Source organism: Gopherus flavomarginatus, chromosome 4, assembly GCF_025201925.1.
Source record: "Gopherus flavomarginatus isolate rGopFla2 chromosome 4, rGopFla2.mat.asm, whole genome shotgun sequence".
In the NCBI taxonomy this organism is placed as follows: domain Eukaryota; kingdom Metazoa; phylum Chordata; order Testudines; family Testudinidae; genus Gopherus; species Gopherus flavomarginatus.
Genome location: NC_066620.1, coordinates 52831690 through 52843375, shown reverse-complemented (window position 1 = coordinate 52843375; position 11686 = coordinate 52831690). Strand labels below are relative to the sequence as shown.

General features: G+C 42.1%; 1 protein-coding gene across 1 annotated transcript; it reads left to right on the top strand.

Annotated features, from left to right (window-relative positions):
• The first annotated feature begins 352 nt into the window (after positions 1-352).
• On the top strand, positions 353-10773 carry SLC30A10 (solute carrier family 30 member 10). Its single transcript, XM_050948672.1, has 4 exons — positions 353-881; positions 1896-1979; positions 5443-5682; positions 6529-10773. Exons 1-4 carry the CDS (start codon positions 353-355, stop codon positions 6999-7001), a joined length of 1326 nt encoding a protein of 441 aa, XP_050804629.1. The 3' UTR covers positions 7002-10773.
• The last annotated feature ends 913 nt before the right edge of the window (positions 10774-11686 follow it).

Below are 11686 nucleotides of genomic sequence, written 5' to 3'. Positions count from 1 at the left end.
TCACAGCCGGTCCTGGAGGCGGGAGCTGGGCTGAGGCTGATCCGGGAGCCCCGCTGCTTACCCCGGCCCTGCCAGCGCCGGACCGGCTGGAGGCGAGGGGGGAGCGGGTGGAGTCAGCACTGGTGGGGGGGAGCCCAGGGCTATGGTGGCAGGGGGTGCGGGTGGGGGGGGGCGAAGAGAGCCCAGGGCTGGGCAAGTGCCACCCTTCGGCGCTGCGGGGGCGGGCTCCCGGCGGCGCTGCATATAAGCGAGGCGCGGAGGCCCGGCCAGGGGCAGGGCGCAGGGAGGGGCTTGCAGCCGGCGGGGCTCGGCTCGGCGCTGGCAGCTCAGTGGCGCGGGGCCATCTGCCGGGATGGGGCGCTACTCGGGCAAGACCTGCCGCCTGATCTTCATGCTGGTGCTGACCTCCGGCTTCTTCGTGGCCGAGCTGGTCTCCGGCTACCTGGGCAACTCCATCGCGCTGGTGTCGGACTCGTTCAACATGCTCTCGGACCTCATCTCGCTGTGCGTGGGCATCGCCACCGGGCGCATCTCCCGCCGCGCCCGCCGGGGCCCCGGCGCCACCTATGGCTACGGCCGCGCCGAGGCGGTGGGGGCGCTTAGCAACGCCGTCTTCCTCACCGCCCTCTGCTTCACCATCCTGGTGGAGGCGGTGCTGCGCCTGGCCCGGCCCGAGCGCATCGACGGCCCCGAGCTGGTGCTCATCGTAGGGGCGCTGGGCCTGGCCGTCAACCTGGTGGGGCTGCTCGTCTTCCAGGACTGGGGCTCCTGCTGCGGCCGCCTGCAGCCCCGCGCCGCCGCCCCGGAGCAGCTCCAGGCGGTGCCCGGCCCCGGGCGGGAGGAGGCGGCCGTGGTGGAGTGTCAGGAGGCCGTTGAAGCAGGTGCCTTTCAGTTGCATCCTAGCCTGTTCCCGCTCCTCCCCTCCCCCTTCCTGTCTTCTTTCTTCCCTTTCCTTTCCCTTCTCCCATTCTGCCCTTTCCTTTCTCCTTCTGTCTCTCTTGCCCCCCCTCTGGCCCTCTATCCTGCCCCCCTTCCTCTCCACTCCCCCCCCCATCCTCTCCCCTTTTCATCTTTAAATCAAGACTGGATGCTTTTCTAAAAGCCTTGCTCTAGGGATTATTCCAGGGAGTTGTGTGGCCTTTTCTAGCCAGGTCAGACTAGTCACAGAGGTCCCTTCTGGCCTTGGAATCAGGGGCAACTCCAGGCCCCAGCACGCCAAGCACGTGCTTTGGGCGGCATGCCGCGGGGGGCGCTCTGCCGGCACTGCGAGGGCGGCAGGTAGGCTGCCTTCTGCGGCATGCTTGTGGAGGGTCCGCTGGTCCCGCAGCTTTGGTGGACCTCCCAAAGCCGCGGGACCAGCGGACCCTCCGCAGGCAAACCACCAGAGGCAGCCTGCCTGCCGTGCTTGGGGTGGCAAAATCCCTAGAGCCGCCCCTGCTTGGAATCTATCAATCATCCCCTCCTTCCTTCTCTGTTATTTCAGGTTCCCCTTTTCTATAGCTTTGTTGCTATTGTGATACCCTAATGACCTTGTTAGTGGTTGTGGCTCTTCCTTTGGGGGGCAGAGGGAGAGACAACCTTAACATAAAAGGAAACATCTTCTTGTCTATTGTTTGTGGTGGAAGCTCCCGCAAAGTTTGCTTTAATGGTAACCGCAGAGTGAACAAACTCCATGCAAACATACTACATATTTCACGCTTGTATGTATCCTATACTGTATTGTTTGAAATAGGTAAGGGGAGAAGGGTAGTTGATTAAAGAGATGTTGGCCAGAGACTGACTTTTTCTTGTTGATATTTGTTTCTCTTTAAAATAAGTTGGTGTTAAGAAAATTGGTGTTTTTTTTTCTGTTTGTAGAATTTATACACAACACAGGGTTTCTTCTTTGAATGCAGGTGATTCCCTGAACACTCAGAAGAGGCCTGAAGAGCAGACAGTACAGAAAAAAGAGAAAAAGTCTGAAGCTTTGAACATCAGAGGTACAGTGTTTTGGTTTTTTTTTAAAGACTTTTCAACTAGAGCTGGTCAAAATTTTCCAAATAAAAATGATGATTTTCACAATTTTTGACCAGTTCCATTTTATTTTACATTCTTAGGCCAGGTCCACAAATGGTTTGAAGTGGCAATGATTACTTCAATGAATCAATGGAGCATTTGAGGATCTGGCCCTTTGTGTGTGTTCACATTTTTATTTTTGAGTGCACCCTTTTAAACAGCTTTATCTTCAAAGTCTCTTCTACTAATTTTAACTAATTGAAGTCCCCATGCTCTTCTTTTCGGTCTGTTTCTTGAGCATCATTACCATAGTATTTCAGTATTTTTAGTTGAATTGCTGGAGCACAGTTTCCTTAAAGACTGGTATCAATGATGCCCCATAGTCATTTGCGTAAGGAGTGCTGAAGAACAGCATAGTGGTTCTGCAGCCCTGTTGTTCTGTGGACTATTTCCTGACAGAGACCCTCTTACGGACCACCTCTCCTCCTAGCAGCCCTGTCCTCACATTTGTCTCTCAAAATACTTCTTTCTGCCCAACGCTGGAAAGGACTCCGCAGAGCTCTGAATATCTGCAGAATGAAATATGCTAATTAAACTATTCTTGAAGGTAACCTGCATGCCCTTAAAATAAACAGACAAAACTAACTAGATATGTAGATATGTCCTGAATGCCTCAAATGCATCCAGAGCATAACAGATTTTAAATACACTTTTTATTTAAAAACAACAAAAAAGTCCCACCAATAATACTTAGTATTTTATTTCAGCAAAACACTATTCAAAATGTTAAGCAAATATTTTGTTGAGTTTTTTCTTGGTCAGAGATCACCATTTCTTGCACCAGAGTGATGTTCCCGCATCCATTATGCAGGTAGTGCCAAGTGAATCCCAAATAAGGGGGTGGTCAGGTGAGATGTCTATTTTTAGTATATGGTAAAGATTTGCAAAGTTTTCATTATTATACTAATGTAAAAAAGAATTCTGCAAAACCGCACCATATGCTAAAACAGTGGCACTTACTTGAACTTCTAGAGGTCTGCTTCAGCAGAGCATCATGGTGGATTGATATCCTCAAAATTCTACATGCTAGTGTATTTGGCACACTAAGGTGTGCATTTTAAGCACTGTATCTTCTAACTCTGCTCAGAGTAGATCTAATTTACTTGGTGCTGAAAACATGAGCTGCACTGAGCAGCACATCCTCATTAGGGCTACCAATATTGCTAATACCAGTGGAGCTGAATCAATATTAGCAATGTTGGGACATTTTAAGATTTGTCTAGCGTAGACATCCACCGTTAGCATCCTAGAATTATAGGGATGTTGCATCTTGTCCATCCCTCTTGTCAGTGCAGAAGTAAGCTCTGCAGTACTCAAGTCCAATTAAATTTTAAATGGAAAGCAGTGAGGCTTCCACCATTACTACAGCTAAAACTGCACTCAGGACCCTTGTGACCTCTAGGCAGCAGATTGCTCTGGAAAATCAAAAGGGAGAGTTCTCTTAACCCTACTAGGAAGAAACTTATTTCAGCTGAAAGTTAGTACTTATGAGTACTTGGTTCTTAATGAGCGATTCAAGGCAGGCTAGTGATATACTGCCTTCCCTTCCCATGTGGAGGATCAGCATTTGGGTCCCAAACTGGCAAGGAGCAGTAGCAAAGGCAGTGTTCTCAGCCTTAGAGAGTTTAGCATCTCACAAAGTGAAAACTCACAGCTGAGCATTGATAGGTTTAAGAGGGAGCTATATGCAGTTATCCTAGTTGAGAGAGATTATGACATTTTTAAGAGTGAGTGTAAATGGAAGTTTTCAGAGGCAGCAATTCTGCTTATGCCCTTGCCACCCAAAAATAAAAAGCAATGGCAAGTTAGTCTTATAAAAGTAGAGCATTACAATCTAACATGAGTTACATTAAAATGCAAGTTTGGATGGGGGAGGTTGTTGGAAAGCACATCCAGGGAAAGATACATAAACTTGTAAGAAGGAAACAGAAGATTCTAAGATTACTGTGAATGTGTAGAAAGCACATTATCTTAGTCAATGTAATGCACAGGGCTTGCCTAGAGAGGTATTACAGACATTTCTTAAAATGCATACACTTTTCTCATTCCTTGTTTCCTTCCATGCCCATGGAAGTAAGAAGAGCTGTATACAGTGTTTTCTGAACGTGCAATAGTACAAATACTTACACTGAAAGAGATGAAACCAAGCTGAAAAATTTGGACCCAGACTGAGTTATTCTCAAAGTCTGAGGGCAAATGAATTGGGTGTGTATGTGTTAATTTGGCCTATATAAAGCTAGTTGAGTTATGAAGCTCAGATCAGGATCCAAACTTGTCCAGTGTTTGGATTTGTGCTTTTGGTTCAGGCCCATCTCTGTATCGTGTACTTAGACATTTACCCCTCCTTCCAAAGTGAGTGTTTAGCTATATTTCTGTATATATTTTCCGTAGAGAAAAGGATAAATGGACACAAATCAGATATTAGGAATGGCAATATACAAAAACTTGTAGGAGAGCACTTCAACCTCCCTGGCCACACTATAGCAGACCTTAAGGTGGCCATCCTGCAGCAAAAAAATTTCAGGACCAGACTTCAAAGAGAAACTGCTGAGCTTCAGTTCATCTGCAAATTTGACACCATCAGCTCAGGATTGAACAAAGACTGTGAATGGCTTGCCAATTACAGAACCAGTTTCTCCTCTCTTGGTTTTCACACCTCAACTGCTAGAACAGGGCCTCATCCTCCCTGATTGAACTGACCTCGTTATCTCTAGCTTGCTTGCTAGCACACATATATATACCTGCCCCTGGATATTTCCATTACATGCATCTGAGGAAGTGGGTATTCACCCATGAAAGCTCATGCTCCAAAACGTCTGTTAGTCTATAAGGTGCCACAGGATTCTTTGCTGCTTTTACAGATCCAGACTAACACGGCTACCCTCTGATATATTTCTGCTGTTATTTCAGTACTCAGCAAAGTCATAAAACTGCTATCAGGAGAATAATTGATCTACTTAGGAGAGAAGTGTACTATGTGCCTCTTTTAGCAGCTCGGTTATTTGATCATCCGTAATCATGATATATGAATTGATCACTGCCGGTTATAGGTGTGCCCAGCTCTTAGTAAGTCCCAGCACTTTGATTAAAAACATTGTATGTTGGCATGCTATTCAGTGCTAACTTCTATGGACCTGTTGTGTTTAATTTAGTTTAGTTTAATAACCCACCAAACTTATGTAACCATATAGTTGTTCAGGCTCGTCCCACCCACCCCAGTTGTTTTATTCTCAACTGTTGCAAGCTTTATATCTGATCGTGGTACTGATTTCCTAAATGCTGTAGTTTCATGCTGAACAAAATAAATTTAAAAGTCTGTAATAGTTAATTTGGATTCCCTCCTCCCATTAAGGCTAATGCAAAACGGTATTATGTTATTTATTTCAGGTGTTCTTTTACATGTGATGGGAGATGCACTTGGATCTGTGATTGTGGTAGTTGCTGCTGCAATATTCTATGCACTTCCCCTGGATGCCAATACTCCGTGTAACTGGCAATGTTACATTGATCCAAGCCTGACATTAGTTATGGTGGTCATCATTTTGTCCTCTGCCTTCCCACTTATCAAAGAGACCACAACCATTTTACTGCAGATGGTTCCCAAAGGTGTTAATATGCAAGGACTGAGTAAGTCAAATTTGTAACTGAGTTTTTATTAATTATAGTGACATACTTTAGTGCTAGTGTTATTTTTGGAATTACATTTTTGGATTATATACTCATAGCTGCTTGAAATTCTCAAGAACTGTGAGAAATGGAGTCACATGTTTGTGTCCTAGCAACATGATTCAAATCTCTGTGGATTAGTTAAAGCATGCATTTTGAGAATGTGGTACTCCAACAATACATAAAAATACCAGACCTTGAGCTGTTATCAAACAACTCACACAAAACATTATTAGTGGAATAACTCTGAAGTATAATAGTACTTCCTAGTGCCTTCTGTCCAAGGATCTCAAAGCACTTTAGAAATGTTAATCAACAGTAGCATTTTTGGTTAATTTTGTAACTTTGTAAATGCACATTTACTTAAGAGATTACTTTGGGTTTTTTGAATTCCATCAGGCTCTGAGCTGAGCAGAACAGGGAAGATATGGTCCCTGCCCCAAGGAGATTACAGTCTAGCATTGATCCTACAAAGTGCTGAGTGCCTACCATGAGGAGCTGAGTACCCTCAGCTTTGTTTGAAGCCAATAAGTGTTAAAGGCATGTCCAAAGGATTAGTCCCCAAGTTAAACAACTTAGTTCAGACCCTGGATGACTAGGAGAAAGTGAAGTTTGCAGGGGGTGTAGGTGTTATGTTACATACAACTACTTTTTAAAAGTCTCATACTTATATCTTAGGTGGATGAGCAATGATAGGTGTCTTTCCTCATGGCTAGGGCTTTTAAACACACTTCCTCATAATAACCAGAAACTTGCAATTGGCCCCCCAAGCAACCCTCTTAAATTATTTTCTCTTATGTTTTCTAGCGGAAAGACTAACTGATGTGCCAGGGGTTAGCAGCCTTCATGAGGTGCATGTCTGGGAACTGGCAGGTGGGAAGAATATTGCCACCCTTCATGTCAAGTGCCAAACCACTTCTGATTACCAAGATGCCTCTTATAAAATGCGGGAGGTTTTCCACGAAGCAGGGATCCATTCTGTAACAATCCAACCGGAGTACATTGACCACAAGACCTCTGAGCTAATATGCAGCTCACCTTGTATCTCAAAAGCTTGTGCTTCTCAGTTGTGTTGCCCTCAGCAGGAAGTTGCACTTACTCATGATAATGGTTGTCTTGAGAAAAATGGCCTTTCCCCAACACTGCATAAAAACAATAGTTTAAATAAAAATGCTGTTGAAATTCCTATTGAGCATACATTGGCAGGGGCTATAATTAAAAATACAGACAACTGTAAAAAATCAGATAACAAATCATATCTACACAGTACACACTTTTAAAACAGTTAATTTTACACTTCATAATCTTTGTATAGAACAAAGCCTAATGGCCAAAAAAGTCAGAGGCCATTGGTCGGAGCTGAAGTGCGTGTTGGAAAAGCCGTCTCTGTTGTAGCTATAAACCAAAACATATGTAAAAACCTGTTATCTGAAATAAGGATTATTATCATCTTAATTTTTTGCATTCACTTAAAATAGTTATAATGCAATTTAACACTAATTTCTTAAGCTAACTAGATGGGAATTTTTATTTTTAGAGTGTAGCAGGTGTACTGCAGTGTAGATTGATGCTCACGGTTTATAGCCAATGGCACTGGGAATTAAACTCTGGTCTTTTTACTGAAATGGGCTGCTTAAAGAAAGCCCTGTAGTGTGTTGATGATTCTACTGGACTGAACTATTGTATCATCATTAAGGAATTTAGTAGATATGTTTTTCGCTAATCCTTTAACTCAGTTTACATAGTCAGGAATTTTCAGTTGTAACCATAACTCTTGTGCTTCTGAACTGTGAGCTTGTGAATGAAATCGAAGTGTCTGATAGCTGGAAAACACACACAGGAATGTTTGACTTTTATTATTTTCTGGACTGCCTCTTGTTTTGAGGAGATGGAACAGAAGCTGATTTCTTCTCTAATAGTATATTATATAGTAATACTTATTTCTGATTAATGTAAAAAATGCACTTGCCGACATTAAAGCACAGGAACATTTGATAATTAATTTTGAATGATGATTGTATCTACTCTAGTAAATGGAAATGTAGACACTCATCCAATTAATTCTGTGTTCACCATTTTGATTGTAAAATTCAATTTGTTTTGCTGACCAAAGTAATTGTAATAACTACAACTGGGTCCAGTGTGTCAAGTTAGGTGGGAATTACTGTGATTTCTTTAACATACCGTATCTTAGTTTTCATTCATAATGAATAAATAAGCTAGTGTTACCTATTCATGAATAGCTTTGATTCTGCAATTCCATTCTTTTCAGTAAGACACAGTTCAATCTTTTGTTTATTAAGAAAGTTACTTAAAATTTGATATATAATTTTTATGCTTAAAGGGAACTTTTAAAAAACTATGGCAGTTTATTGCCTTGATTTTATCACGGTAGCTTCTTTGGGTTCATTGTAAAGGTTTTAAGCGTCCCACCCTCCCCCACAGAGCTGTATTTCAAAACATATTATGTGCACAAATTCCACTACCACTAGGAAATGTAGCCTCCTAGTTCTGTTTTTAGAATCCATTCTCAGGTGCTTTGAGGAAAAATAAGACACCTCACCCTAGTACCAGGGTTGGGCTTAGGCCTGGGCTGAGTCTACTTTTCCAAGAGGGAACTAGAACCTACGTACCCTGGCTGAGAACCACTTGACCTCGCCTTGTTAGGCAGCTCAGCTCTACCAGTGATCACAATCAGAACCTTCAGCATGTGTTCATTGTCAAAAGCAGCCTTTCAATATCTTACTCACCCAGGGTACACTCCCTGTTTATCTGCTGGCCCATAATTCAGCATCACCTTGTGAGGATGGGCAAAGAGATTCTGTGCCTGGGCTGCTAAATTTCCAGGACCCGTAGGTTAGGCTGGTTTGAAAGTAGCACAGCCATGTTTTGTACAGCAATTACATCCTCTTAAAATAATCTTAAAGGCAAGACTTAATAAAGCATACAGCCCGATTTCTCATTGCTTGAGAACTTCCATTTTCTGAAAGAGCCATTGAAATCAACATAACAGATAATACCCATTTAAGATCTATATTTATCCTCTTTAAGCAGGTTTTATCTCGGGTAAATAGATCTATTTTTATTATATAGATTAAATTGCATGTCGACATTGCAGTCTTTTTGACCCAGTCATCCCATTGACATCAGTTGGAGATTTGGTTGTGTAAGGACTGTAGAGTCATGCTGTAAGGGTGTTGCCCAAAGTGCCAAGTCAGGAAACCAACATCTTTTTATATTGTCTGCCTTTTAAAAGAATATGGCATGAGCATAAGACAGCCCTTGCTTCTGTTGAGTTGGTATATAACTATGGTGTTATTTAAATGTAGTTTCCTTTATATCTAACTTATTTATATTTCCTTTTGAGAATGAAAGAAGAAATGGCAAACTCTTTCCCCCAAAATCATAAATATTAGTATGATGGAACTTTAAAAAAAAAATCCCACCTTCACACTTGGGTACATATATCTTAAATCAGGTTACCATGTTTTGTATTAAGTTTGAAAGATTGGTTGTCAGTATTGTTTATTACTCTGGAATTAAAAAAAAACTAATAAGTGTGTAATGCCTTGATGTTTGCTTATATAGACCATCTTCTCTCTCTTTTCCCCCCTCCAATGTTTGATAAAGTGGTGGTTACCTACTTCTCAGGTTCTTCAAAGTATTGTAACCTGAATGTATAGTGAAGTAATTCTCTTCTACTTGTATGCTTACCTGTTAATATTAATATACTTTATCTGTGACCTATGAATAGATAAGCAAATAACAGGGACTATAGAAATCTTCAGATACAGAAATCAAATAGCTTCAGACTTTGCTTCATTGTACTAAATCTGTTTACATTACTTAAAAGCATTTAATTATGAAGATGGGCCTTGCCTTCTCTCTGTAGGGATGATGAGCACTTTCAGGAGAGTAACAGGACAGGAAACCTGGTAGGATCAAGTCTCTGCCTTTATTTAGGATTGTGCTACACAATACTTTCTTCCTCAAAATACTTTTCTTAAGTCCACTACAAAACTAGTTATACTGGTTGCTCGTGTTGCTCCTCTTTCTGAGATACTTCATTCTACCCGTTAGTTATTTGACATGAAGAGATTTCCCTTGAATTCCCATGATGTCTCTTAACTCTCTTGACATTTGCTTACCCCATTGTTTGTTTCAGTATTTTATTCATTCTTATCCACAGACCTTTGTTCTCAGTCATAGATTGTAGCTTAGCACGTTTTGGCATACATTCCATTCTGGTTTCTTTAATTCAGTTACATTTTTTCTGCATTCGTAACCTAAATCTCCTGTCTGCCTGTTCTTCCAGGCCCATCTGATTGTGGGTGCTATGCTCAGCCCTTCCCACACCAGATTGGCCTCCTCAGAACCCCTCTCAACATTCCTCCTTTCAGTTTGTCATAGTTGCCTGTAGAGAATGAAATCTGTTTAAAATACAGATGGCATTCAACTAGTCATCCATCTCCTTCTTCCTGAACTGCTTTCAACTTATAAAGCACTCTTTGCATTTGATAGATAAGCTAGTTCTTTATCCCCTTACCCAGCTCACCCTGGCACCATATTTATTCGTTAGATTTGCAGATCAGTCTTTGGGGCCAGATCTTCAACTGGAGTAAATTAGTAAACTCCATTGACTTCAATGGAACTATGCTCAGATTTCCTAGCTGAGGATCTGGCCCGAAAGTCTAAGTGAATTCAAGTTCTCAGTCTTCTGTCTTTCTGATCACAGCCATACTGATTACATTTGTATTTTTTTCTTTCTCACAATAATTTTTCTATAGAACCTGCTTACTGTGCAGTCTGAATTATGTGTCCTGTATGGTGGATGCACCTGCAAGTGATCAATGCTTTATTTTGGACTGTGATATCGTATGAGGACTTCATTGTAAGGTATTGTTACAAGGTTGGAGATATGTTGCTTAAAAACTTGCATTTTCTGCCTTTATACAGTATATGATTTGAATAATGTGCCACAATATAATTTCCTTGATCATTGAAATCCCTGAATTGTAAACTTCAGTCATTTTATTAACTGTTAATAAGAGATTTCTTAATGTGTTATGTACATTTATATTATTTTCAAAGTAAAGAAACTTCAGAGGTGCTGTAAATAAAATGTATTTTTAAGGAAACTTGCTGTCCTGTGCTTGATGTGTATTAGAAACCAAAGACCTAAAGTCAATATATGAAATTGATTTAACATGTCCGTGATTGTTAAGAACCAATCGTGAGCCAAGGGTTTGTTGACTACTTGACTTCATTGTGAATCTTGCCTGTGAAAGGAGAATGGGGCAGCATCCCACAGCTCTCATTAAGAAATGGGGGACTTGTTGGGTGTTGAAAACATGAGCCCTCTTTGTTTATCTTCAGCCACTCAAACAGTTTTTGTTACACTGTGGAGTGAATTTAGAGCTCTTGATACTGAGGATCTAAGAAAGGGTTGTGGCTACAGCCAGGCATAGTGTGTACAGAATGCAGATGCTGCATTCAGTGTCACTGCATAGCTCTACCAATTCATGTTTGCTATTCCAGTGCCAGCTTCTGAGCAGTGCTTGTGACTTCTGCTGTGGTTTTGCAATGTGGACCAGAGTCAACTAAGAGACTAAGCAGAGCTTACTAAACAAACAGCCTTTAAATCTAGATTTCCACCTGTGAAAGTTATCCTTAGAGCTTTAATCCTCTGTGCTATATAGCTCCCAGGATGAAGCTTTTGGTGTTTACCACCTGGAAAAATGCTAATGAAGGGCCAAATCTGTGTAACACAGATGGATTAGCTGGGAATAGAGGGTAAAGGGAGTCTATTTCCTGTGAACCCCAGCTAGTGAACTGGTGCAGGAGCAAGGCAGGATACCCTGCTAGTGCCCCTTTGGGCACTAATGTACTCATTACTGGGCCAGATCTCCAAAGCAGGCCCCTGACACCCTCAGTGTGCTGCAATGTGTAGGGAGGGTGCACACAC